Source organism: Podospora pseudopauciseta, chromosome 3 (assembly GCF_035222475.1).
Source record: "Podospora pseudopauciseta strain CBS 411.78 chromosome 3, whole genome shotgun sequence".
Classification (NCBI taxonomy): Eukaryota; Fungi; Ascomycota; class Sordariomycetes; order Sordariales; family Podosporaceae; genus Podospora; species Podospora pseudopauciseta.
Window position 1 is genome coordinate 3749041 of NC_085893.1, and position 26356 is coordinate 3775396.

Sequence of the window (26356 nt, forward strand, 5' to 3'; positions counted from 1 at the left end):
GCTGATGCCCAGCCTTGAGGCTCCGTGATAAGCTTCTCCAAGGTCTTGGGTGCATCGTGTAGCGCCCCTTTCCAGCAGAGCTTCCCGTGCGCGCCACACGGCCGTTTGTGCTACCTTCTAGACCCAACAGATTGCGGCACGGTGCTTGGCTACTGGGAAAAGGGACAAGACAAATAGTTCACCAAAAGCCAGCATATTGTCATCCAAAGACGTATGTGCGTGCAACCGCACGTTGGGATGGGTATTAGCAGCAACCTCAATCCCTCGACTCTATGTAGGCCCGGATCGCAACTCTCTGATCTCCGTAGATACACGCATCGAATTCTCTCCACCACCACACGCCCTTTTCACGCCGATCAAGTCCAGTAGCGGAAACGAGGGTGTCTGCTGCCCAGCTCCTCGGCCTCCTCCTCGGTCAGACCCTCCAGACGGTGATCGCGCTTTCCAGCGGCCCGAACCCTGTTCTCCCGCGCACAGTACAAGACACCAAACAGGGCGCAGCATGCCGTGACGATTTGGCCAACGAGGTTGATGGTGTGGCCAGTGTGATACTTGGGACCGTCGTAGAAGATGTAGGTCCAACTGCGCGGCGTGTTAGTATTTGACAGCGACGAAACCACATAGGATGACTCACGTTGCGACGATACCACCAATGGTTCCAAGCGTGACAACATAGGCGCTGGTAACAGCCCGAACAGAAGGCCCCGCAGAATCTATCCACCAAAGTTAGCTGACGGCTTATGCAGACACCAACGGGTATCCGACTCACTGTTCATCGCCCAACTAAGGAAACCAGGGCCGCCCGGGAAAGCACCGATGGTGACAAAAAACACGGCCATGTAGCGAACGTTGGTGTTCTCAACCCATCGCAGGATGGCGAAGCCAACCACGGCGAGGCAGGCAAACGAACCCAGCCAGACACCACGCTGCCCGGACTTGTCGCTGAGCCACGCCACGGCGATGGCAACCACGCAGGCGCACACGTAGGGAGGCACAGAGTAAAGCTGCGCTTGGGTGTTGGTCCAGCCGAGGTCGTTGAGGATGGTGGGCAGGAACACCGAGAGACCCTGGACGGTGATGTTGATGAGGAAGAAGGCCAGGGCGCAGGTGTAGTTGTGGATGCAGAAAACAGCAGCCTTGACATCGGCCCAGGTGACCTTCCTGGCGGGATCAGACCTGTGCTCACGCAACAAACGCTCAGCGGCGATCTTTCGCTCGCGTTCGTTGAGGAAGTAGGCGGTCGACGGATCAGTAGGCATCCAAATGGGCGCCAAAAGACCAATGATGACGGTGATGAGACCCTCAAAGAAGAAGATGTTGCGCCACGTGTGGATCTCGGCGCCCGCGGCTCCCCACGAGGGGATCTGGGACAAGGCGGCGGCCAGGAGACCACCAAAAGCACCGGCGATGGAAGCAGCCGAGACGTAAATACCGATGCGGAACAGGAGCTCGTTGCGCTTGTAGAAGCAGCTCAGGAAGAAGGCCATACCAGGCATGGCACCACCCTCAAAGATACCCAGGAACGCACGGGCGACCATGAGGCCAGCGAAATCCTTGACGAATGCGGTGCACAACGAGACGAGGCCGAAGCCGCAGACGAGAAGTGGGAGGTAGAAACGCGCTCCGATGGCCTTGAGGAGGATGTTGCTGGGCACCTCGACGAGCAGGTAGATGATGTAGAAGATGGAGAGGGCCCAGTTGAACTTGACGCCTTCCACCATGTCGAGGTCCCTGGACAATCCTTGGATACGCGCATTGCCGATGTTGATGCGGTCGAGGAAGCACAGCATGTAGAGGAGCGTCACCAGAGGCACCGTGTGCCAGTCGATCTTGCGGCGGACGATGGCCTCCTCCTCCTCAGTGTAGTCGAACTCGAGCTCCTCGGAAGAGGTGCCATCCTTGGAGGTTGCCGTGCGCTCCTGCAACGACTGCTGGGCTGCGAGGACGTGTTAGTTTTCTCATCATTTGGGTCGCTGAGCTCTCTTGGTGAGCGGCTCTCAGCGCGATTCTAAGAGCGACTTGATGAAACAAACCGGGCAACTCACCGACTTCCTTTTCCACGTCGGCCATGGTGAGGGGGTTTTTTTTTGTTTTTACCGACTGCAACGGGGCACGTTTGACACCAGGAAGAACGTTACCAAGGACCGGAGTAAACAGTGCGGGTTGGCTGGTTGGCGGGTTGGTGGTCGAGGTAGTTGATGAACGGGGAGAACACAACAACAGACAAACCTTTCACGCTACCGACGAGGGGGGGCAGGCTGCAGGTGGAGGGTACTTATAAGGGTATCCGTTTGCCTCAGGCCGTGGGCCAGCTGGTTGGGAACGTCGCAGCGCCGTGTGTCTGGGGGTGGATTGGTGTGTGATCCAGACCAGGGACGCCAACAGCAAGCACGTAGTAGATTTTGTACTCGACTACTACCCTCACTAAAGCTTTGCTATGTACATCCATGATGCTGGCATCGGCTGAGTATAACCGGTTCGGGTACGGTCTTGGTAGTGAAGCTGTTAACGACAGCTTACAAGGGTACCCCAGAGGGACGATGGAGTTGTCTGCTTAGCGCAGACTGGGGAAGAGAAACTTCACACGATCCGAGTTGATGGGCTAGAGGGGGAAGGGGGGGGGAAGGCTAAAACCGTACCGCTGCCGCCTTGGTGCAGATTGGCAGCAACGACAAGACCATCTGCATTTTTCTTGGTTTCGGCAGATAGATTTGGGACCGCCTTTTTTACAGTGAATCTGGGGAGGGTGGACCGGAAGCATCAGGGCATCAGTGGGCATCAGGGCCAAGCTGGGGGGGTGCCACGGGGCGCCAAGATATGCCGAGACCTTAGTCAATCGGAGCAAGAACGCGGGGGAGGCAAAGCGGACGAGCCCCCGACTGGATGGAGCATGGAGATGCTTGCTTGCAATGCTTGTGGTTTGCGGAAACGGTTCACCGTTGAACAAGTTCGGTCGAGCAGCCACCCGCTTCTTGGTCCAGATCATTCTGACGAGCATCTTGGATCTGGCACGCAGGCCAAGCACGCCGGCGTCGACGAGCAGCTCGAAAATAACAAGACAGACCACAAACAACGCCTTGTCCCTCGGTCTTCCTCAACGGCAGTTGATATTTGGACTCTTTCAAGGTGGCGATCAGCAGCTTGCTACGAAGTATTCACGCGGGGTTGGGGCATGATGGATTGGGATTGGCGAGCTGCCATCCATTGCGGGACCACCAACCACATCCCCATCAGCGAGGAAGAAAGCGGTTCCCTGTTCCGGTCCCTGTGACTGTAACAAATCCCCTAGTGTTAAGCCCTGTTGAACGACGCTACACTAAACGAAACGGGAAACGGTTTTGTTTCTTTACCAATTCCTGCCTGGTAATTGGAAGGATTCGCGGCTTCACCTGATATGGATAAGAAATGCCATGTGTCATTGTCAAGTCAGTCAGGTTCGGGGGGTTTTTTTTTTTGGAGTCGAACAATCTTCTTGGTTGGAGAAAAATGGGACATGGCAACAACAGAACACAATCGGCGACTTTTTTTTTTCTTTCTTTCGGGCCTTTTGGGGAACTGGTTACACACTATCTCCAACGACATATGCAACTTTTATTCTGCCGTCAATACTTTCACTTAAAGATGATTGTGTGTTGGGTGTGAGATAAACCAATCACCCCAGGGAAGGGGACCTTTGGTACACCCAGGGGGATTCGGGATTGGGGGAGAGGGGAGGGGGGAAAGCAAAAGGAGTGGTCACTTGATAGGGTTACAATCAGCCTGTTGGGGGAAGCGAATACTTTTGCCATATTGGCTGACACTTTTCCACTTTCCCCTCACCTCACACAACACACTTCAACTTACCGCTTCCCCATTCCGTTCCTCCCGCGATGGTTGCAGTAACATCCTTGTTCTGCACTATCAAACCACGCGATTGTGCACCATTGCGGATGACAGCGAAGAGCTTTTACCACGGATATTCCCAATGCAACGGGTGTAATTGAGCAGTTGATGAAGATGAGGTGTAAAAAGATAGGTATTGGTGAAATTGGGGGATTTTTTTGGAGTTTGTCCATCTAGATGTCCATCTGGATCTCGTTCTTGAAGTGGTCCAAAATGGCAAGGTGACATTGCATTCTTTCTTCCCCCGACGACCGATACTTTACTTCCGCACCAGTGATGAGCAGAGTTACTGACGAATAGCATGTGCGCTAGTAGAGAAAGGTAAGGGTATGGTAAGGTATGTACTCCTACCGTGAACAGGGGGATGGCGTGGCGGGCGTGGCACACCCACACGCACACAGGAACACACACACACACACACACACACACACGGGAGGAGGGGTGATCTTGGCCGCCCAACCCTTTCCAAGCTTTGGACTGGGCAACCGTGCACATACGGCTTCGGCAACGGGTGACGGTACATGAGGTGGCCCGATGGGTTTGTGTCTGACAGGTTGGTTGATACCTTCGTCATCGTGGGCGAGATGTCATCTACCGTACCGTCGTCGTGGGTACCTTTACCAGGATCAACCGATTCTCCAACTTCTTGCCCTTGATGCCTCCACTTTCTTCCACTTGATCATTCACAGAGAGGGGGATCTAGGGGAGGTGAGGTGAGGTGAGCTGAGGGGAGGTGAGGTGGTAGCATTGCCAATGTGCCGGGACTGCTGGCTGACTGGCTGGCTGGATGACGGGTTCCAGAACGTGGAGAAGATTGGGTAGGTGGATTGAGCCAGCTCCAACACTACCAACGTGCCTGCTTATATTGTGGATAAATTACCCGAGTGGGCGGGTTGGTTGGTTTTTGTTGGTTGGGGGAGCGGTAGTGCATATGTGCTCGGTGATAGGGGGGTCAAAATGGGTATAAAAATCGCGGTTAACCGTCTCGGACTCGGGGGTCAAGGGTTCGGGATTCGGGACGTGTGTTCTCGCTGGATGTTGTGTTACGACCAAGACGCTTTGTGTGTTGCACGAGCTTTTGAGACAGATGGCAATCAAGATTCTAAGATGCAATGCTAATCGGAGTATGGGGGCAATATGTTTTCACATGAGTCGGGGAGTGCCCCTGAATGGTATGTGGTGACTGAGGTGGGATAACATCCGATTTGACTATATGGTGCATGCAAATGGTGTTGTTGTTCTGACATCCTGCTTTTTGTTGGGTACTCTGGTATCGCCATGATGACTGTTGGTCTGACTGCATTATGAACCCCCCTGATGGGGGATTTTTGAATGAGGGTTGAAAAGTCTAATCAGCCCGGATTTAGGAGTATGTCCGTAGATGGATGCACTTACATGATGGACACAAATTGATGTTGATATGAATCCAAACCTAACCGGCAGATGCAAGAGCTGGGCAAAAAGGTGGGCAAAAAAGTGGGCGGTGACTATGAATTCATTGCCACGGTATGTTAGACTTTGTAATGGTCTTTTAGCCATAGCTGCGGTCCGAACCTTATACTCTAAGTCATGTTTTGATAGAGTATCACTCCTCACACCCTTTCAGTTTCATCTAGAGCCCTCTCCACCAAAAGACCGCATGCAATTATAGCTTTGGGCGGATAATAGCAAGAAAGGTCATTGTTTATTCATCTGTTCTGATGTTAATGATTTATGACAAATACCCTAGGTTATGCTTTGAGCCACAATAAGGTTCTATGTCTCTTCGAAGTGGCTGGCATAATGACTTGGCCTTGACTTTCACTCTATCTAATCACAGTCTTTCCTACCTGACTCTACCATACATCCCCATCAGGTCCCTTTGAATGATTATGTCGTTGTGAATAGGAGATGACTGGCAGTACACATGATCTGAACCGAAAGGGGATTAAGAGTCTCATTTCATATCGAAGACTAGTTCTGCACACAACAGCATCTTGTCAGTGGATCGAAGCTGGTTTATATAAATCCTGCTGGGTTGAAAAATCGTGTTTATATTCGATATGCGTGCTTCTTTACTCGAGACATGTTTCTTCCTATCATTAACAACCATAGGTATTGCTTTTACTGTGGCAGCATCATCAACTTCCCGGTTGTTACCCAGCCTCGGTGACTGGCCAACGTGAATGAATACAGCCAAAGCACGTTCATTACATAGACACATGTCTGTCAAGAGGTAAACATATCATAAACACCAGAGTATGTGGCAGGTATAGAAAAGAGCTAACCGTCAAATCAGTTAACCACCAGGACGCCTGGCCTTATGTGTTTATTTCCTCAAAGTCACCCCCTGAAGTGACTTCGCATACTCAAGGGGGTGGGAAAGACACCATCAAGGTGCCTGACCTTCTCGGCAATCTTTACTGTACGCCTGACCAAAGGAGACTATCAGACGACACTTGTAGCGAACTTCCTGCCATTTCCTTCTTATCGAGTCCTCTATCTGACGTCCCCGGTGTCTCCCACCGGAGCAACTCCCCCAAGACCTTATCGGTAGAGTTTTATTGCAAGCGACCTAAACAAAAACAATAGCAGAGCCCCACAGGAGCTCACTTTCTGGCCTGCAGAAAAAGACCTGACATTCGGCTCTTCTCTTCAGACGAATTCTCTCTTCTTCAGCCGATTTTCATCTCACCACTTCTCTGACCAGCATGACCCAGAACTTCTCACAAACTTCATCTCACCATCGTCTGATTTTCTTCTCGCGATCCGTTATCAAGATGGAGTCACATGTATCTGAAGGGCCCATCATGAGCATCCGTGGTGACACAGGTCATCCCACTTGTTTCCGCCTTGTTGTTGGTGGCCCCAAGGAGTCCTGGCTGAAGTTTGACTGCTTCGATTCTGTAAGTATAACTGCTCTCTCGTCTCTCAAACCTTTCCTCCCCCATCCACCAAACCCCTTCACCAAGAGCCCGCAACTAACACGTTCCTCCTCTCCAAAAGTCGGAATGGGAGCTCACCTGTCCCGGCGTCAAGGCCTGGATCAGCACCCTTCAGGCCAAGCGTGACGTGCCGTTCCTCCCTTTCGACCTCCCGGAGTTCCCTTTCTTCGTCTTCGGTCCGACCAAGACCATCCAGCAAATCAGCAACATCGGCCCTGGTGCCATTGAACGTAAGTTGGATCACGCCTCCCTTCCTCTCAGACCAAACCCCTGACCTCCTGCGACAGATGAATACAAGGCCCTCGCCCAGCAATGCAGATCCTCCGACCCTATCGAGAAACTCGCTGCCTCCAACCGCCTCCAGGACCTGGGAACTATCATCAACTGGTTACTTGTCTTCTTGGTCCGCCCTTGCGCTTCCCCGCCCCCTGATATCAGGTCGTTCTTTGACCACAAGCTTGAAACCGGCGACCCAGTCGCGGACAGCGAAGCCAGCAAAGTCATCCAGGCGATGGAGCGCAGTCCGCAAATGAACATCCAGTCATTGGAAAGGTTCATCTGCTCGGCTCACCCCTTGCACGTCGCCTTCAAGGTCCTTGCTGCAGTCATTATCAGGTGTCATCAAGTTCGGCCCCTGCCTCATCAGGTTCAGCCTGGCACGGCGCAGTTCCTCGAGCATCTCGCTGAGATTGCGACCTCGCCATCTCCAACAATCATGGAGGAGTCGCTCCCCATGGGCAGGCATCCATACACCCAGGTGTTCATCCCCCATGCGGCGGGTGTGAGGAGTAATCACCCTGGTCTACACCCAGCCGGCATCATGATTGCACTCAACCTCTATCAATTCAGCAGGCTCAAGGAGTTGGGCACAACAAACGATGTGCGGGGGTGGAGGCACCCTGTGTATGAGCCTCGACTCACCAAGCTTCGAAATGATCTTATCCGGTACTTTTTGACCTCGGGGAGAACGGTGCTGTTTGACGAGCTAGTGAGGGTTCAGTGGAGGGTTGACAAGTGGTTTGACCACATCGACAGTCCGAAGCGTCCTATGCCGGGCAGTGACGCCAGGACGATGGACACCTATCGGCTGCTGCGTTCGGGGAAGAGTCACCAGGACCCAGCTAAACGGTTGGAGTTGCTGTTGGCGAATGTCTCTGCTGAACCATCGCCGGTGCCAGCTGAGGTTGAAGAGGAGGAGTCAAGCCCCAGCAGGACTGAAGATGAAGCCTCGTCCTCTGATGAGATGCCAGACCTTAACGAGACCCAGCGGACAGCCCCTTCCTCCCAAAAAGAGCCACGCCCCACCACCGTGGAAGACGAGCTATCCTGCTCCAAAGAAGAATATGGCGAGGGCGACGAGGACGCCTACGAGGACGAGCTGGTCCTTGATATAACATTCGGCATGCCGATCTCAGACGCCCACCAGGACTTCCTCGCCCCTCGGGTGTCAAACATGATCACATGCATGAAGGCGGCAAAGAGCCTGCTCAAGGGCAAAGCAGTCATGAAAAGCATGGAACGGGAGATTCTCGAGGCTCACCGCGACGAGCTGCAAGCCCAGGCGTGCAACTTGGCGCTTGTGGAGGGCTCGCCGGTCTACGAAACGCTGGCCAGCGTCCCGTCGGCAGGCGGCTCGTCCCCCGAGCAGGTGCCGGCTAGGCTAGCCGAGCTCGGCATGCTGGAGCTCAGCCTGCTGCCGCCCGGGATTGCAAGGCTGTCCGCCGAGCAGAAGGTAGAGCACTTTAAAAGTCTCTGCCACCGACAGGAATTGGAATTAGCCAATATTTTCAAGAAGAAGAAGGCTGGCCTCGAGGCAAGACCTCTTCCCCAACCGCCCCAGCCCTCCACGTCCCGCCAGGCACAGTTGATGCCGCCGCCTCTGTTGCCCTCCCGCCTCCTAGATGCCACCAATGCCGAGATCCTCCGGGCTGTTGGAGAACAAGTCATCCAACATGGCGAACAGCTGAAGACTGAGCGGAGAGAAGCCAACGATGAGCTTCTCAGGATACAAATGGCCGAGCTGGAGCCGGGGCGTTCAAGACTGGAAGACGAAGAACTCGAGCGGGCAAGACAAAAGGCCAAAACGATCGAGGCTGAATTAGACGCAGCCCAGCAGCAAGAGAGGAAGAGGCAAAGAAAGAACTTGGCCAAGAAAGAGAGACGTCAGGCACGAAAGCAACTGGAGAAGCAGGCTCTTCAAGTTGAGCCACAGCCAGCTGAGACGCAAAAGCCTGAGGAGGGGGAACCATCATCGTCCCAGCTTGCATCGCCATCGTCGCACTTGCAAGCGGAAGAGGAAAATTTGTCAGAGGCCGTAACAATCCTGGCGCTGTCCGAGCCTGAGCAGCAAGATAGTGAGCAGGTGGTGGCCACACCGCCTGAGCTTGCCCAAGCTCAAGAAGTCTCGCTTCCAGAGTCAGAATCGAAGGAAGATGAGGAGGGGGCGGCAGGGCCCCCTAAAAGAAACCTTACCGGATGGGACCGCCGAAGGTTGAAAAAGAGGGAGAGAAAGGAGAGAGAGGCCGAGGAGAAACGACGGAGGGAGGAAGAAGAAGCCCGGCAACGCGAGGCGGCCAAGGCGAAAGCCGAAGCCAAAATGGCCAAGCGACTTGCGGAGGACAAGAAACGCTGGGACGAAGAAAAGAGACAGAGGGAAGAGGAGGAACGTCTCAGGATCGAGAGGGAGGCAGAGCAGTTGGCGCGAGCGACGGAAGAGTCGCTGCGTCAAGCCAAAGAGGACGAGACCCTTCGCAAGGCAGAAGAGGTTCGGAAGGTGAAGGAGCTGGCAAAGGCCCAGTCCGAGGTCAAACCCAAGACCCGGCGTGCCGATGTCAAGTCTCTGGAAATCTGGAGAGCCAAGTCGGTTCCTGCAGAGTCCGCAGGACCGGCAACTTCTGTCTTGCCTGTCCCATCGTCGTCGTCGTTGTCTGCCGGCCCTGTTCCCGCCCTACCGCCCTCGCCCGTCCGAGCTCCGGTGCCTGTGGTCTCGCCCGCTCGCCCTGCTGTTGCTGTGTCCCCGCGCGTGCTCGCGGCTCCGTCTCCGCGTTCGCCTGTGCTTTCGCCCGCTCGGAAGCCCCTCCTTCGGCTTGGGGACGTGACTCTTCCAGAGGACTTCGCCAAGACAGGAGAGTCGTTGCTGTTTTCGTCGCACCGGCCTGTGATATCCATACCACAGCGGACAACAACTCCTCCTGTCTTGGTGTCGTCGCCAACTCCTCTGGCGATGAACATCCCTTCGTCCCCTGTGGTGTTGGCACCAGTCACACCACCAGTCCCGGAGCCCACGCCGCCACCCTCACCACCACCCGCACCCGCACCCGCACCAGCCCCGGCGCCGGTGATAGACGACGACCCGTTTATCACCAGTGGAGCAGCAGTCGCCGGAAGCTCAGCTTAGAAGGCTGAGCAGGCATTCAGGCAAGCAGCCGAAGCACGTACCCGTATTGATGGCGGCAGTGCTCACTCTCAGCTCCGAAGTTCTCCTCCCAGAGTGGCTCAGGAAATCGTCGACGATGCAGTTCACCGCAGTGTTGAGAGCGCGCGTCTTGTCCACACCCTTGCACTCAGTGGTCGGGAACGTGAGGTAGTTCGCCGGGAAGAGGCGGTCGGGCAGCGGGAATACGCGGTCTGGGATCAAGAACAGGAGCTTTGGCGCGAACAAAAGAAGCTGAAGCAACAGCGGGAAGCATTCCGTCAACAACAGAGAGCGCTCGATCTCCGTGAGGTTGCCATACGTGGCCGCGAAAATAACCTTGACGCGCTGTTTCATGCCTGGGAACTCCGTCTAGAGGCTCGTGAGGCCGAGGTGGTACGACGCGAAAAGGCAGCAAACGAGCGGGACACGGGGGTATATCACCGCATCAGACAGGTTGGTTTGCGAGAAGAGGAGGTGTACCGGCGAGAGATGGCTGTCTATGAGCTGGAGCAGCATGGCTCTTCATCTTCACCGGATATCACTCCTTTGCCAGAGAGCAACTCCTCTTCACTGGAGATCAACTCCTCGTCACTGGAGATCAGCTCTTCGCCCATTCGTGGCATCTTCACTTCTTCGGCCGACACCACATGGTCCACACAGCCGACTGAGAATCAGACAAGTGTAGACATGGAGGATCCGGAAAGCAGATATAACCGCAGCTTTCACGGTAGTGGCCGTTCAAGGTCAAGTGAGCCTGTTGAGCAGAGAAATGAGGCAGTCCATGGAAGTAGCAATGTCCGTGAAGCACCTTCCTTCAGATGATGAGTACGCCAAAGAAGGGTTTTCGATTTGTTGAGGGGAAAGCAGAGAGAGGAGGTGGGGTTGATGGTATTGGGAGTAATAAGGGAGGAAGTAACGGAGAAGGGGGCAGGCGTAGGACGAGCAACGATAGAGACAAATGTAGAGTGTGTATGATTAAATGTGGTATCTGTTGTTGATACTTGCTGTAGGTGGACTGTGTGACTGAGACTGAAGTCAAGGTGGGGGGATCAGCAATTGCCAGCCCCGCGTAGGTGTGTGCACGGTGTGTCCACCACAGGAGGCTCCACTCTGTATGAGGGCCTAGACTACCCCACTTGGAAGCATTGGCAGAAACTGGGCGCGCAGAATTGTGCTTCACATGAATTGCCTGCAATTGCCTGGCGAGCGAGCTCATCATGGTCAGTCATGGCGAAACATGAACCTTCCTGAGGTAGTTCAAGAAGCTAACACAAGATCACAGAAGACGATCGAAATCTCGTGCCGCCTACAACACTCCCTCGGACCTACCTCCGAGCACAGGTGGAGAAACATCTCCGGTGTCGAGTTATAATTATCTGCCATCATCAAAACGGCTCAAACGGGCGTTACGGATATCCAACTTAATTATAACCTTAATCATGGCTGTTACATGCCGCCGACGACGGTATGCAGCAAGTCCATCCATCCACTTTTCGATAGATGAGTCCTCACTCTCTTGTTCTTCCCTCGTCTTCTTGTGTGGCAATATACTGTGTTGCTGAGGTAGCATCCGCATCGAAAGAGGTCACCTGCACCTGCATATGCATCTCTAGAAGAACGTTGAGCTCGGTTGAACAAGAAGATCCCCTCGTCTTATCTGCGATATCATCTTGTCTTTTTCCCCGCCTCAATTTCCACGGTGAGATTTTAACACCAAGATCGTCACGCTATCTCGCAAACACTGCCCGTCTCCTCCTTCCCGCCCGCCCGGACACCACGCCGGCGCCGAGTGGTTCAAGAGTGCGGCCCGCAAACACGAAAAGGTGAGTTTCCACACGGCTAGCTCCCCCGGCGTTTTCCTTTCCCCATCCCGGCTAGATTAGCCCGTCGTGATACCCCCGTCGCCGAACCTTGATGCCACTGGCCGCTCAACACCCGCTAGTGGACCTCTCTCGCGATGGCTTGAAAAGAAAGGGGCCCTGCCCTTGTTTGTTTGGCCAGAGGGCGGGCGCTCTCTTTCTCGCTCATTGCCGACGAGACTACTCCTCCCCACTACACTCAAAACATCTCAACCCTTGTTGACATCATTTTAACTCTTTTTTTTTTCTTAATAGAACTCCAAGAAGTAATATCTTTGACCTTCTTCTCGGCTTCCAATTCACGGCTGGCACCACCTACTTTTGTTTTGCTTTTTTCTCGGGCACGGCAAACGAGACGGCGGGGAAAACGACATCTTCAACGACAGACGAACCAAGACCCCCTAATAAACCCAATCCAGGCCCAAAACTAAAATAATTTGTAATACATCACGCACCAACATGTGCCGCAAAGTAGTCTTCGCCGGCATGTGCTCCCACTGCAACGGCGGCCCCTTCGAATGGACCCTCCTCTCCCGCGAGCTCCCCTGCCTCGACGCGAAAAACAGCGGCCTCTTTGGCGGCTGCCCGACCGGCGTCGAGAGGGACGAGAAACAACACGAGCAAGAATGCGCCGCCTGCGAGGCGCTGCTGGGCGCGGACGAGGGCTACGGGCCCGGCATGGAGGACGAAGAGACACTCGGGTTTGTGGGTTACTACACCGGCGACTTTGGCGCCATCCCCCCCCCCACCACCACCAGCAATCCCACCGGTAATGGTGATGGCCATCCCAGTCACATCACGCATCATCATCATCATCACGTCAAGAAGGGGAGCGGGGAGTACCACGACTGGAACGTGGTGGCTGTTGGTGCTGCTGCTGCTGCTGCGGATCATGACTATCATCACAAAAAAGCATACAGTGCTGACAAGAGTGTTGCTGGTGGGCAGGCGTCAGGGATGAGGCGATCGTCAGATAGGAGGGGGAGCGGGGGGGATGAGTCGAGGAGGAAGAAGAAGCAGCGCAAGACTTGAGAGGGCGACAAAGAAAAGGGTGGGAAAATAAATACGAGAAATGATCGAGCCGCGGAAACAAGCTTTGCGGGGAACCCGGCAGCCGGAGGGAGATATTCCACGCTACCACGATTTACAGACATACTCGTACCACGCTGCGATATCACCACCAAGATATAGGCCGAGATTACGGGCACAAACTACCAAACACCGTGCCAGTCTTACGATAGCCCTGCAGGAAACGAGTCGAAACAAGCGCATAGGAACGACGAGGACTGTCAACAAGAAATGTGCAGGCCGAAAAAGCTACCTGGTTTTGGCTTCGGATACGATGCGGAGTTTTGTGGATGTCCAAACGGTGGCCACGAGAATCGAAGTATGGCGCATGGAGTACGGACGGATGAGGAAAGGTTAACACGATACCCCGGGCACGGATTTGAGCGTGGATGCACAGGACAGCAAAGTGTATTTGAGCGAGCATTGCTGGAGCACATTTATCTGAGAACTTGAGAGCATACCAAAAATACAACCATCTAAACACACCTCTCTCCAGACCCATATCTTCTCCGTCATGATATGTACCACATATTGGAGACTGCTTCCTGAACAAAAGCCTCGGCTAGTGCTGATTAAGCCTTGCCTCTTTGAACCCTCTAATTCTACCCATTCAACAACAACAACAACAACAACAACAACACCCCCCATCTAGTTTACCAGACGCCATCTCTCCTCCATCTACTCCAACCTCCCCTCCCACAACCCCCTAACAACCCCCCAATACCTCTCCTGATTCCCCTCCCCCCTCCCATGCGCCACATGCCCCGTTCCCCTAAACTTCTCCAACCTCACGACCGCGAACCCGTTCCTCCTTGCCTCCTCGGCATGGCTCTCCACATCCCTCCAATGCACCAGCTCATCCCCCTCGCTGTAGATATACCCCCTCCTCACCTCCTTCCCCCCCAGCTTTTCCCAGTCATTGTGCCCCCTGTTCAAATACGCCAACGGTCCCGTCTTGTTCTTCCCAATAAAAACGTGCCAGAACCACCCCCACGCACAGAAGAGGTGGAGCATCGGCGCGACTAACCAGTACACCACCCCCTTTGACCCAGCAGAGAAGGCTTTGAACGCAGACAAGTACCTGTACTGGCCGGGACAAGAGTCGTAGATGATGACATATCTGGGCAGGGCCTCGGGGGTTAGGGCCTGGCGGAGGTGGTGCAGCATTAGACTGCCGCCGTTGGACCAGAGGTGGATCAACACTTCTGGCTTGGTCTTGTCATCTGGGGTTGGTGACCCGACAAAAAGGGATTTTACAAAGGGCACCACGGGAGCGACGTCGTTCGGCGCCGAGGTTTTGGAGAAGAAGTGGCGTGGTTCGGAACGTAGCAGGACGATGGAGGAGGAGGGGTAGAGGGACTGATAGGGGAGGAGGTATTTGGCTATATGGACGTCACGGGCGCCCATCCAGGTGGCTAGGAGAAGGAGTTTTGGGTCGTTGTTCTGGGAGGTGCTGTTGGTAGATGTGGGAGGGGTGTAAACGTAGGCTGAGGGTGAGACTTTGGTCATGAAGTCAAGGGGGTTGTTGGCTTTGGTGAGAGGGGTGGGGGTGTTGGAGGCCATTGTCGCGATGGGGTGTGTTGAAGACTACCTAGACTTGGGAAATACTGGAAAATAAAAATTCGACGTGAGAAGGTGAGGCGCCTGATATAAAAACAAAAGCCAAAAGTGGTTGCGGCGTAGACAAAAGTCCTGGCCGCGGCACCCCTGTCTCTCAACACATTGCCAAGGCGTCATCCCGCACTCACTTTGAAAGGCGCCCCACCAGTTTGCTGGTGGGGCCGGCGTCAAAAGATTCCATCTTCGGACTTATTATATGCTCTCTCACAAGACGAGACGAGCAACAGGTGGCTGTGTTAATTTTACCTGTGGCTAGCTACTATCTCATCCGCCATATGCATCTCATAGACCAACGGCTTACAAATTGGAAAACTTGCTGAGAAAACAGTATGAAGGAAACAGCCCCGAACCGTTGGATCACATATCACGGAGCCGAGGCATTTCCCTTTTGAGATATCCTCAGCCTCACGACGACATCTCGGTGAGCCAGCCGCCAAGAGCTCTGCCGCCATGATGGGTCTGATACATACACAGCATGTCACAGTCATGGCTACAAACCGCTTCGCCAAGTTCAATATACACTAGCTAATCAGGTATCAATTCCTCCCTCCCGTTATCCTCACTTGCCGTACCCATTCACCGTTTTTATTTGTCGCCTCACCGAAAGGCTTCCCCGAGGCCTGCTAATATACACCCAGACCCATTAGATAGTTCAGATCGGTCAAACGCATATCCCGTAGGTAGTATCGCTATGCAGTCACGATATGCATGTCGAGCGAAGAACAAGAGAAGCTCCTGTGAACCGGTAGAAATGACGCATAACCGCTGCAAACAAGCATCAAGACGAAAACCGCATGAATGTGGCCAGGAGATGCAAGCTGCTGAAAAGAAAAAGAGACGAGATAAGAAAAGGCGCTTCGGGGAAAACCGCCCAGAATAAAATATATCCGCTGTTTGCGGATGCAGAAAGGGGCGTGCTTGGCTGGAGCTCACCCATATCCATGGATTCAATGTGGCGGGAACGGATCCAATACCATACCGAGCCTCCTGGGTTGTGTGGCCAAAGAAGATATCAATGTCTGGCTGTGTGAGGCTCCATACAGACCTGACACCTGTGCTGTCAAAGTAGCCCTCGGCCACCTGCTGTCGCATAGCATCATTGCATCGACAAGCGAACAGCAACAGACGTGCGCCGAAAGGCCAGGTGAAGCAGGACTATCCTGTGATGGTCAAGTTGTCTCAGTCATCATCAATGACAATGCATCAGATGGCATCCGGGCAACAAGGCGCAATGCAGGGCGAGAGAAACAGCACGGCCGTCAACATCATGTCCAAACCGCGGAGGGAGACTCCGAAGTGAGTCCTGGCCCACCGTGGTACGCGGCCAAAGGTATCGAATAAGAAATGTCCGTGGCAGGCGGCCGGAAGCCTGCGAAAAAAGCGCGCTGGAATGAAATGTTCGTACTCGTACAGTCATCAGAAAACAACAGTCCGGTAGGGGGCTGAATGCATGAGCTTGTTTCATGCCTTGGTATCATGAATATGTGAGTGCCGCAAAGAAAGAGAGTTCATGGTGCAGGGTCAAGACGGCAGCAATGCAGCAGCGAAAATGTCATGACGTGTCAGTCGGATGAGCGGGCCTTTTCATCAACAATCGCATCAAAGAATCTTAGATCATGGCGCAATCAGGAGGAGCCGGCGCCAGGAGGCTGGGAAGCCCCGGTCTGGCCACCGAGTTGAGCACCATATTGGGACTGCCACCAGAGCGCGACATAAGCATCATAACCGCCATCTGGGAAGCCATGTCAGTCAAGGTACAGCGCTGGTTGTATGGGGACAAGAACACTTACAAGCAGCATAGGGATCAGCTTCGCCTCCCGCGCCGGCAGCAGGAGTTGCACTGCTAGCGGGCATGGACTGGGGAGCGTTCTGTTGGTTAGATGCGTGGCCATAGTTCGGGTTGTCATAGTCACGGTGATGACCACGGGCGCCACCACCGTCACGATGACCACCACGACCACCTCCACCGGACTTGTTCTGCTGTGGTCTGTATTAGCAAGACAGGTTCAAAGACCACGAGGAAGATTCTGTTACTTACAGCAGCTTCAACCTTCTCACGGATGGCAACCTTGGCACGCTCGATGCTATCGCGGCTGCCGACTAGCCCAATCTCGCGTTCCGTCTCGCCACTTCCAGAGGACTGGGATACATTGATCTTGCAGCCCGTGGTGTTCTGCATCTCCCGGATGGTCTCGCCGCCTTTGCCAATGATCATACCAACGGCATCCGAGGGCACATAGATGGAATCATTGATTTTGTCTTGGCCACCGCCGCCATAGCCACCGTCGTTCCGAGGAGCGCGCGCGTTACCGCCAGTGGCCGTATTGCGGCTGTCACTGTCCACAATTTCTAAGATGAGCTCCTTGGCACTCTTGGTGGCAGCTGGAGTGCCGATGAGGTTGACGGGACGAAGTCCGTTCACACTCTTGTTCTCCGAGACGATGTTGATGTGGCAGCCACTGCGTTCCTGAAGATCACGAATCGTCTCACCGCCACGACCGATAATAAGGCCCACGGTTCTATCAGGGACCATAATCACAAGCGTATCTTCACCTTCTTTCGGGATGGGGGGAGCGTTGCGATCGGGACGGGGAGCATCACGGCCACCTCTGTCTCCGCCAAGATGGCCACCACCGCCGCCACCAGGGGGTCCGCTGCGCATGCCGCTGTCCGCAATGATGCGATTGATCATGGCTTTGGCCTCTTCGCGTTGGGCGCGGGCGCCAGTGATTCTGCATACGCGATACGGCTCGGCCTCGTTCTCGGCGTTGATGAACTGGACGCGGCAACGGCTCTCACTCTCGACACGTCGAAGGTTCTCGCCCTGGCGGCCAATAATGAGCCCTACCAAGCTCTTCTCCACTTGCATCGTTTCGGCATTGTCTCCGCTGCCTCGAAGGGGAGACCGATCTCTGTCGCGACCGCCACCACCATGGTGACCACGGGGGGAGAAACCCTGACGGCGGGGGGAAAAGGAGCGATCGCGCCCATAGTCGCGACTCGGGGCGCCGTAGTCCCGGCGCTCGTCTCGGTAAGGGTTGCTGTCACGAAAGCCTTCACGGCCTCGGGGACTTCTGGACCGGGATCTCTGTTGGTATCCGCGAGAGTCGGAACCTCGATCACCGGGATACCCAGCATTGTGTCGGTCATAAGGGGTCAGGCCAGCCTGGGTAGCAGAAGCTTTAGCTCGCTCGATGGCCTCCTGGAACGATAGAGCCCCTGTAGAGTCGGGTCTGATTGAGCTCAAATCGATGTTGCCGCTCGAAGTAGGCTGAGGGTAAGAGTAGGCCGCAGGAGGTGGGGGCTGGTAAGCAGGCGGAGCGACTTGAGGGGGATATGGGTTATGCGCCGGAGGAGCACCATAAGGCGCCTGGGGCAGAGAGGGAGGAGGGCCAGGCTGGCCAGGCTGGGCGACAGGAGGAGTCGCATTGGCAGGTCTCTGGGAATCTGCGAGTAATTGACATTAGATCTCAACTGCCACCACCACCACCACCACCACCACCACCACCACCACCACCACAAGTGAAGCGCGCGCTCAGGAGATGATCTTACCCTGGAGCAGCTGAAGGATGGAGCTGAGGTCAGCGGTGGGATTAGCCATCTTGACGAATTATCGCGACGACTTGAGGGTCGAAAATACGGAGAGACCGAGGGATTGATTGGGTATAGCACTTTGCAATGATGATACTGAGAGATGAATTGGTATCGATGCGGGCAAAGACAACGCAAGCGCAGCGGCGAAAGCGAGGTTGGTCTAGTGTCGCAAGCGATGGCGACAGAGACGGGAGAAGGTAAAGCAACGCTGAGGCGAGTCGCAGTCTCTCCAAGAGATGCCGCACGACGGAAGGATGCAGCAGCAGCCGGTTGAGCCTCGGTTGCGTGGGATTCAAGGTCGAGATGCCGAAGACTGTTGAGATGGTGGAAGCCAGAGTGAGAGGCAGAGAACAAAGGGTTGGCGTCACAATGATTGCGATTGGTGGTTTGTGGCTGCAGGAAAGTCTCTGGGCCAGCCACTTGTAGCAAGAGTTTTCAGAGGCGCCACATCTTTCAAGCCTGGTTGTTTTGTGGGTATACTGACTTGTGGCTTGCCATTCACCTAAGCACGGACGTGATCGGACCAACCGATAGAGTCGATAAGGCAATCAGGCCGATAACAATAATATCGATAAGACCAAGTGAATGCCTGAGGTGTAAGGTTCAACAGCGTGGAGGGGGACGATGGCCTACAGGAGCATAAAATTGTGTAGATATCGTGATAAGATGGACTAGCCATAGTCAAGACTTTGTATGTGGACAGAGTCATTCAAACTAAACGTACAATGGCTGTTTGGGCTCCATTGACACATTCACCAGCATGAACTGTCGAGAAAGAACCCAGACAGGCAGGCAGTTGGAGTTGACCACCTCAGACTCATTGGCGTTGATTCAAAAGACAGCCGCAGAACAGACTCACTGCTATAGAACAGGAGATCTGTGTGTACAGTCTCTGTGACAGGAAGCCAAGGGAGAAACAGTGCACAGCTTACGGTTTGAGCAACACAAACCACCTTGGACCGTTCTTGACAACGGGACCTTGCGCATTTTGTAACACTGAACTGAAATCTACTGCTCAATCACGACCTCTCCAACTCTCTGGGGGCCCTTGAGTAAAGACTGAGGACGCCCTTTTTATCCTTGACATGGAAATCAATATAACTTCACTCACAATCCTGAGTTATATCAACGTGCCAGCTACCAGATATGCCATTTCCATTTCATGGGCACCCATTCTTGCCTTCGTAGTGGCACTAGAAGGCCAATGCAACGTTTCAAGATCGCCCTCTTGCCGTTCCTATCCGCCTCTACTTCCTGCCGTTCTGCTTTTCACCTGGACTTTCAACCTCTCATGTTCCCATTCGGTGCCGCCTGATGCCCATGTCGACTCCATGTCCCGAGTCCTCCAGGCAACCTTGTGTAATCCTCGGGGCCTTGATTCTGGAAGCCAATTCGGGCCCGGTACCTTGCCTTCACAACCAGGAGTACAAGACAATTTCCGTTGGGGACACAGGACAAGAAGGTAGCCTGTTTTCCTACTTCTTTCCGATGTTCCCTCAGTCTCTTCGTTCTTTTCTCCTATTCATTCATTCTTTTCAGAAAAAGTCCGTCCTCTCATTAGCTTCGTCCTTTTAAGCACAGTCGAAACACCATGATGATCTCTGCTTGGTGGTGGGCTCTTGCCTGCTACATCTCTGCCGTAGAAGGCCGGGTAACCAGTCATCTTTACCGGCAGCTCAACAGCAATGCTCCCCCAGGCATCACATACACGCTGCCCAAAGGCTCCAATGCTCTGATTTCTGTCAAGAGCACCACCTCTTCATCAAAGCCATACATCCAGAAGCTTGAGCCAATCCGGAGCGGTTCTCTCACCAACAAACGATCTGTGGCCGCCCTCTTGGGCACCCATCAACGCAGTGTCGGAGGTGTTGGCTACAGCAATGTTACGACAACAAATGCTTATGGAACACAATACGCCACCGAATCCTTTTGGGATGGTATCAAGGTCAAGCTCCTCCTCGACACTGGCAGCTCCGACACATGGGCCGTGGCCAAAAGCTTTCAATGCATCGACTATGCCGGCGGGTTTATTCCCCAGGATGCTTGCAGCTTCGGACCCTCTGCTGTCGAAAAGTTCCAGTATGGTCGGACTGAGCCTGTCTCCCACATGTACATCCAATACGGTGACGGCGAGACTGTGTCGGGGCCCATGGGATTCTCGGATATCAGTGTCGGTAACCTCACTGTTAACAGGCAGCAGGTTTGTTTGGCGAATAGCACATACTGGCTCGGCAACAATGTTACCAGTGGGCTGCTGGGTATGGCGTTTCCTTCCTTGACCAATGCCTACCTCGGTGATGGCGACGATCACGAGATGGGGAGTGCCATTCAATACTCGCCGTTCTTTACTTCGTTGGTAGAACAGGGAAAGATTGATCCCATTTTCAGTCTCACGATCGACCGCAACTCTTCGTCGGGGATTCTGGCTCTGGGGGGTATCGCGCCTGCCACTGGGCTGGATTTCACCAGGGAGGTGTCTATGGACATGATCATTGTGAGTCGTCGGCTTTGGCATGCAATGAGTGAGCAAGATCTGACTACTGGGGTTTGCAGACAAACCTTATCGGAGTTCCGGCAGCATCCTATTCGTATTCCTTCTACACAATCATTCCTGACGGCTGGTACTATGACCACACCACCAGCACCAAGAAGATCCCGTACATTGTTGACAGTGGGACCACATTGTGCTATCTCCCTCCTAGTAAGCGTTTGCTCGGCCGTCATTGCGGTATCGTATGAATCTAATATGCCATTACAGATCTTGCCGAAGCCATCAATTCCGCCTACTCCCCTCCGGCCGTCTACATGTGGATGTACGGTGCTTATTTCACCGACTGCAACGCAGTTTCGCCCCTGGTCGCCGTCATTCTTAACGGCATCAAGTACTGGATCAATCCGCAGGATATGATTTATCGGAACATGGTTGACCCCATCTCTGGCCTGTGCATGACGGGAATCGCCAGTGGTGGTGCCGGGCCATATATCCTGGGTGATGTGTTTATGCAGAACGCCCTCTCCATTTTCGATATTGGACAGGCCAAAATGAGGTTTGTCCCGAGAGATAAGTACTGATCGGTTGAGATTTGAGTGCTGTATTTTGCAGACAGAGCAGGCAGTTGGGGAGATTTAGGGGACATGGTGATGGACAAATGTACAACATCTTGCTGAGGGTTTTGGGCTGGCAGGTCGAACGTAATGAATGTCAAAGTGCCATCTGTGTTGACCTTGATTTTACCATGCAGATTCTTTCTTGCAAAGAACAAGACATGTCCTCCAAAGCAACTTTATTTGACCCCGAAGCCGTCGTCACCAGCCGTCGTCCCAGCTGCTACCATCTCTCCAGATCAAACCCGCCAGTCCCATGACCTCCCAACAGTCAGAATTGTTTACATTCATCCACCACTGACCCACCTTCTCTGCAAGTGTATCTACCTACAAGTACCTTTTCCCAGTTCTTTACCCCCCCTTTCTTCCATACCTACCTACCCCCAGACCATCAACCACCAATCCAACCTCAAGCAATGTCAACCCCCCAACAACGACCACCCCCCACCCCACCCAAAGCCATCATCTTCCGAAACTGAGGCTTCAAACTCTTCTACAGCTTCCCAGTAACCATCCACTTCCTCTACATAACCCTCGACTTCTGCCCCGACGTGGGGCCCGATCCCTACCGGTACTGGCCCCGGCACTCCTCCACCGAGCTCTTGACGTTCTTCACGGGGGAAGACCCCATCCTCAACGATGTCAATTTTTTGGTCGCGCAGCTGAGGTGGAACCTGATCGAGTTTGACGAACGGAATCTGCCCGCTGATCGGGAGCATAGGACGGGAGGTTGGAGGGAGATATTGAGGGACGCGGTGCTGGATGGGAAGGTGGGTTGTTTCTTTCGATGCTTAACTAAAAGGGGTGGGTGGTGGCTGACGAGACGAAAAAGGTTAGGGAGGATATCCATCCAACTGTTGAGGATATCATAAGTGATATTGAAAAGGAGCATGCCGAGGAGATGGAGAGGCGGAAGTGGGAGTATGATGGCTGTAGGGCAGAGGTGCTCAGGTGGCAGGCGAAGACGGGGAGAAGGTTGGCGGTGCCGGGGCGAGAAAAGTAAAGAGAGCAAGAAGGTTTGATCCTCGCAGCAGTTGAATTCTCTACAGCAGGTCAACCAGAATCATCAAGGACAAAAGAAAATCAAACCACCATTCAATCCTCCTGGCCAACTTATTTGCTCCAGATCATGACCTCCAAATTCCCAAAATATCTAGTAATACAAGTAACGTCCGTCCATCCGTCAAACGCTACAGTCTGAGAAGAGCCAAAACAGACAGGGAGGGTGAGTGTGCTCAAATGCACATGATTACATATCATTTCGCTGTGTAGAAGAACGTTTCATTTACACCTTTGCCCCAACCAACCAACCAACCAACCAAACCAAGCCTCACAACCCCCTTTTACCTCTCTCTATAGTGAGTGAGAATGAAAAGCCCTTGTCCTAGCAGTTCCGCCAGTCCATTTTGAACCGCCCTCCTGACTCTGGGTAAAGTGATCGCTATGTGCGTTTGAAACCATGTTGTGGTTTTATCTTTCCGACCCTAGGGGAAACCTGCCCAAAAAGAAGTTTGATGATACCTCCGCTATGAACACCAGAAAAAAAAAAGAAAAATTATGTAGTCAAGAAATATGCGGGAACATGACCCAAGAAGAATGCAACTCTTAAAACAAGACAATCATACGCCACCCTCCGGCTTGGGATCCTCGTGCTTAGCGGTGCTGCCCTTGCCACGCCACGTGCTGACGGCCTTGACTTCAGCCTTGTAGATTTGTACCTCGGTGCCGTAGGCCCGCGGCGTCAGCTTCATGAGCGTGTGAAGCGGTACTGGTACCCAGGGGCTTTCTTCTTGTGTCTTTTGCATAAAGTAGGCATAGATGCAACGAATGACGGCTTGGTGAGAAATGATGAGAATGTCCTCGCTGCGCTCCAGTTCCATGATGATGGGCTCGAGGCGGATCACCACATCCCGGTAGCTCTCACCGCCGCGGTAGCGGTAGTTGTACTTGTCTTCGTCGCGAGCCTGGAAATCTTCAGGGTACATGTCGGCGATCTCCTGGTACGTCATGCCGTCGCAGACACCAGCGTCCAGCTCGTCGAGCGCCTTCCATTGTAATTGGTTGTAGTGTTTTGGCAAGTGACGGGCCGTCGCAATGGTGCGTTTCAGGGTCGACGTCCAGACCGTCAAAGGCCGGTCGCTCTGCATGTGTGTGTTAGTTGAGTCAAGTCATATCCTTGGGGAACGGCACATAAAACTGCGTCGCTGCGGCGGAAAAACAGGTGCGAGTCCCCGCCTTGGCGCACGCGGTTTCGGGTCCGACTTACACCTACAGATTCGAGAACCAGCTCGGGGAGCTTGAGCGCATATTCTTCACCGCGGTGAGACAAATCGGCATCACCACCGATGCGGCCCTCCAGGTTGAGCATGGACTCGCCGTGCTGCCAATAGAGTTAGTTTTCGGGCCTTGCAACCGTTCGAGTCAGATCAAGACTTACCCGAGAGAGCCAGACTGATCTGGGCCGGATGTGAAGGTTCATAAGATAATACACTATACGACTTTGAAGGTAATCCTGGATGCGGTTGATGATGACCTGTCGTCCCACGTTCATGATCTTGAGGTAGGTCAGATGATCCTCGTCCCCGTCGGCGTTGATGGTCTTGTACACCTTTTCGTAGTTGCGGATGCGGTTTCGGAAGTCGAGCGCGGCTTGCTCTGGGTCCTGGCCCTGGTAGTCCGGACTAGTAGTCTTGACATCCCGAATGTTGGCCATGATGAGCTCCTCTTCGTCACATTTGGACTCGACAAAAATGACGTCGACACCTTCTTGGTTGATTCGGTCGAGCACCCATTTCCGGCGCTCCTTGGTGCTGTTTGTTGCATCGAGAATACCAACCACTCCACCGCTCTTGAACCACTTCATCATGTCTGCCACGGCAGCCTCGGCCGCAGCCCGTCGCTTGCGCTCGCCCTCGGCATTGTTGGTGTCGAAGAAGTCAGCTGAGGGATGGGGGGCGTCGTTGCGCCGGTAGTTGCCCACATTGAAGGTCGCCGCGGGGATCGAGAGCCACTTGAGGTATCGCTGAGCTACGAGGCTGTCAGTTTCTGGTCTTTTGCAGAGGAATCAAGAAAACAACGCACCTTTTTGGGCAATATAACTTTTCCCGCGAGCTGGAAGCCCAACCATCACCACGCAGATGCGGGTTTCCTCGGGCCGAATCCCGACGCCGTTAGTCCTTGGAGCCATTTTTGCTGCTGCTTGTGCAGTATTTGTGTGATCGAATGGAAAATGGCACCGGTAATCGCGGAGACATGTATTGGCTTAAATTGATGTGTCCCAGCTGCGTTCTTATAGAAGGGGTGGGTGGTCGCGTGAGGCTAGGTCGTCGGGCGTCTTGGCTAAAAGCACGGAAGCCTGGAAATCGAAGGCCGTCTGCCGTAGAAAAGGTACCTGACGGATGGACTGATTGTGACTCTTCCGCGTGCGTGCGTTTTGTGTGTGTGTGAGTGTGTGTGTGTGTGGTAGATTGGTAGATAGCGAAGCCGAGGGCTCTCCGATCTCGACGTCACCCTGGGCCGATAAAGAATGCGACAGGGCGGGATGTGTTCAACGGCTGCCGGTCAAGGGCCAAAATAACACCTCAGTGGGCTGGTGGGAGGTGGGCAGGTTGTGTCGGGGTTCGAGCGGATGGATGGCTAAAAGGCTACGAGAGAGAGAAAATGAGAGCTCGGGCAGCAGATGGAGGGGAGCACGATTCAATTTGTTGCAGAATTGGGCCAAAGAAAAGGATGCTGTCACATCGGAATTCCCAGGGCACAAGGCTTGGGGCTTTGGGGAAGCGCAGGGGCGTGGGCAGGGGGCGCGCTTCCGGCCAACAGTTCCAGGCCCTTTTAGGGAGGGAAGGGCCAAGCACGGGACCCCGCCGGATGGGCCCGACCTGGCAGATGGATGCTGGTCCACAGCGACTACAGCAGGTGTCCGGGCAGCAGCAGGTGGGCTGAGGATGTTTCGTTTTTTCAATTACAGACCGCTCTATGGCTGGACCCTAGCTGAAGGTGGCCAGTGGCCATTAAGTGACGTGATACCTCAAGGTATCCTCCTGGTAGATATCCGTAGCAAGCCGGTTGTCCGAGCGAGAGCACCTGGAACCTGGAAGCTCTCACTGGACGGTTATCTCTACTTTACGGATAGGTAGGCATGTTTCAATCAATGCTCTCTCTCCCTCTTCAAAGTTCGACATCTGCTGTGCACCCTTGTGTCCCGTTTCCGCCGGCTGAAGTCGGAATGGCTCCAGGGATGTCGACGAAGATCCGCTCGCAGTTACCGTTGTCTCCGCCGCGTTTCCGGGACTCAAGGCATTTGAAGATGTCTAAAGTTTCACCCCGCCAAATGCCAAGCTGCGCCAAAACGCCGCCAGCTGACCAGCCAGTAGCATGCATCCCCCTTCCGTAAGAACGTGGACAGAAGAATTGGCTTTCTCTCTGTTCGACAGTCTCGTGATGGGTTCGAAAACTTCGCTGTGAATAATGGCGTGGACACAACCAACGGGCGGTGGGGCATGTACTCTGGGAAGGCCAACTCGGGAAAGCCGGTTATTATGTCAGCCCAATCCAGAAATAAGGTGAAAACTTCTCTTTTTGCTCGGCTGAAGAGAAAAAAAGTAGGCCTTCGTCTCGTGACCATCGACATTGGCAATGGAGAAAAAAATAGCTGATCATCAGGCTCGGCGCCGCACCCCTCCATACACCGCCGTGTTGGTGTGGGGGTTTGTTTGGCTGAAGCTCAGCTGTGGGGTTGCTGGTTGTTTCCCAGCATTAATACACTGTAAAAAAAAAAAAGAAAAAAGAAAAGAATGAAAACAGTGCGTTGGCAGTGATGCCATCACGAGTTCGACCGGTCATCTGATCCTTTCCCCTGAATTGGTTGGAGACAAAGTGACAATTGTTGT

At 53.8% G+C, this 26356-nt stretch overlaps 8 protein-coding genes across 8 annotated transcripts; 4 read left to right on the top strand and 4 right to left on the bottom strand.

Annotated features, from left to right (window-relative positions):
• Positions 1-356: 356 nt before the first annotated feature.
• QC763_311450 (uncharacterized protein) lies at positions 357-3465 on the bottom strand (the record flags this gene model as incomplete). The annotated part of the gene is made up of 4 exons (XM_062911603.1): positions 2046-3465; positions 770-1936; positions 635-713; positions 357-582 (listed from the first exon to the last, which is right to left on the bottom strand). The coding sequence occupies exons 1-4, from the start codon at positions 2068-2070 to the stop codon at positions 357-359; spliced, it is 1497 nt and encodes a 498-aa protein (XP_062767548.1). The 5' UTR covers positions 2071-3465.
• Positions 3466-6641: 3176 nt separating this feature from the next.
• QC763_311440 (uncharacterized protein) lies at positions 6642-11043 on the top strand (the record flags this gene model as incomplete). The annotated part of the gene is made up of 5 exons (XM_062911602.1): positions 6642-6757; positions 6885-7036; positions 7094-8748; positions 8770-10055; positions 10224-11043. The coding sequence occupies 5 exons, from the start codon at positions 6642-6644 to the stop codon at positions 11041-11043; spliced, it is 4029 nt and encodes a 1342-aa protein (XP_062767549.1).
• A 1496-nt stretch (positions 11044-12539) lies between these two features.
• QC763_311430 (uncharacterized protein) lies at positions 12540-13112 on the top strand (the record flags this gene model as incomplete). The annotated part of the gene is made up of 1 exon (XM_062911601.1): positions 12540-13112. One exon carries the CDS (start codon positions 12540-12542, stop codon positions 13110-13112), a length of 573 nt encoding a protein of 190 aa, XP_062767550.1.
• Positions 13113-13826: 714 nt separating this feature from the next.
• QC763_311420 (uncharacterized protein) lies at positions 13827-14711 on the bottom strand (the record flags this gene model as incomplete). The annotated part of the gene is made up of 1 exon (XM_062911600.1): positions 13827-14711. The coding sequence occupies one exon, from the start codon at positions 14709-14711 to the stop codon at positions 13827-13829; it is 885 nt and encodes a 294-aa protein (XP_062767551.1).
• Positions 14712-15265: 554 nt separating this feature from the next.
• Positions 15266-18777, bottom strand: QC763_311410 (uncharacterized protein). Its single transcript, XM_062911599.1, has 4 exons — positions 18321-18777; positions 16807-18215; positions 16559-16748; positions 15266-16500 (listed from the first exon to the last, which is right to left on the bottom strand). The coding sequence occupies exons 1-4, from the start codon at positions 18367-18369 to the stop codon at positions 16394-16396; spliced, it is 1755 nt and encodes a 584-aa protein (XP_062767552.1). The 5' UTR covers positions 18370-18777; the 3' UTR covers positions 15266-16393.
• Positions 18778-19463: 686 nt separating this feature from the next.
• On the top strand, positions 19464-21434 carry QC763_311400 (uncharacterized protein; the record flags this gene model as incomplete). Its single annotated transcript, XM_062911598.1, has 3 exons — positions 19464-20856; positions 20916-21063; positions 21121-21434. Exons 1-3 carry the CDS (start codon positions 19954-19956, stop codon positions 21432-21434), a joined length of 1365 nt encoding a protein of 454 aa, XP_062767553.1. The 5' UTR covers positions 19464-19953.
• A 289-nt stretch (positions 21435-21723) lies between these two features.
• On the top strand, positions 21724-23607 carry QC763_0058880 (uncharacterized protein; the record flags this gene model as incomplete). The annotated part of the gene is made up of 3 exons (XM_062905825.1): positions 21724-21737; positions 21967-22237; positions 22300-23607. 3 exons carry the CDS (start codon positions 21724-21726, stop codon positions 22468-22470), a joined length of 456 nt encoding a protein of 151 aa, XP_062767554.1. The 3' UTR covers positions 22471-23607.
• On the bottom strand, positions 22623-24654 carry FBP26 (Fructose-2,6-bisphosphatase; the record flags this gene model as incomplete). The annotated part of the gene is made up of 4 exons (XM_062911597.1): positions 22623-23608; positions 23740-23847; positions 23905-24494; positions 24549-24654. 4 exons carry the CDS (start codon positions 24652-24654, stop codon positions 23087-23089), a joined length of 1326 nt encoding a protein of 441 aa, XP_062767555.1. The 3' UTR covers positions 22623-23086.
• Between the last annotated feature and the right edge of the window lie 1702 nt (positions 24655-26356).

Coding starts and splice junctions, on each gene's coding strand:
- QC763_311410 (XM_062911599.1), bottom strand. CDS start 18,369: ATGGCTAATCCCACCGCTGACCTCAGCTCCATCCTTCAGCTGCTCCAG. Junction 16,749..16,806: donor GTGAGAAGGTTGAAGCTGCT/GTAAGTAACAGA, acceptor TACAGACCACAG/CAGAACAAGTCCGGTGGAGG. Junction 16,501..16,558: donor AGCTGATCCCTATGCTGCTT/GTAAGTGTTCTT, acceptor ATGGCTTCCCAG/ATGGCGGTTATGATGCTTAT.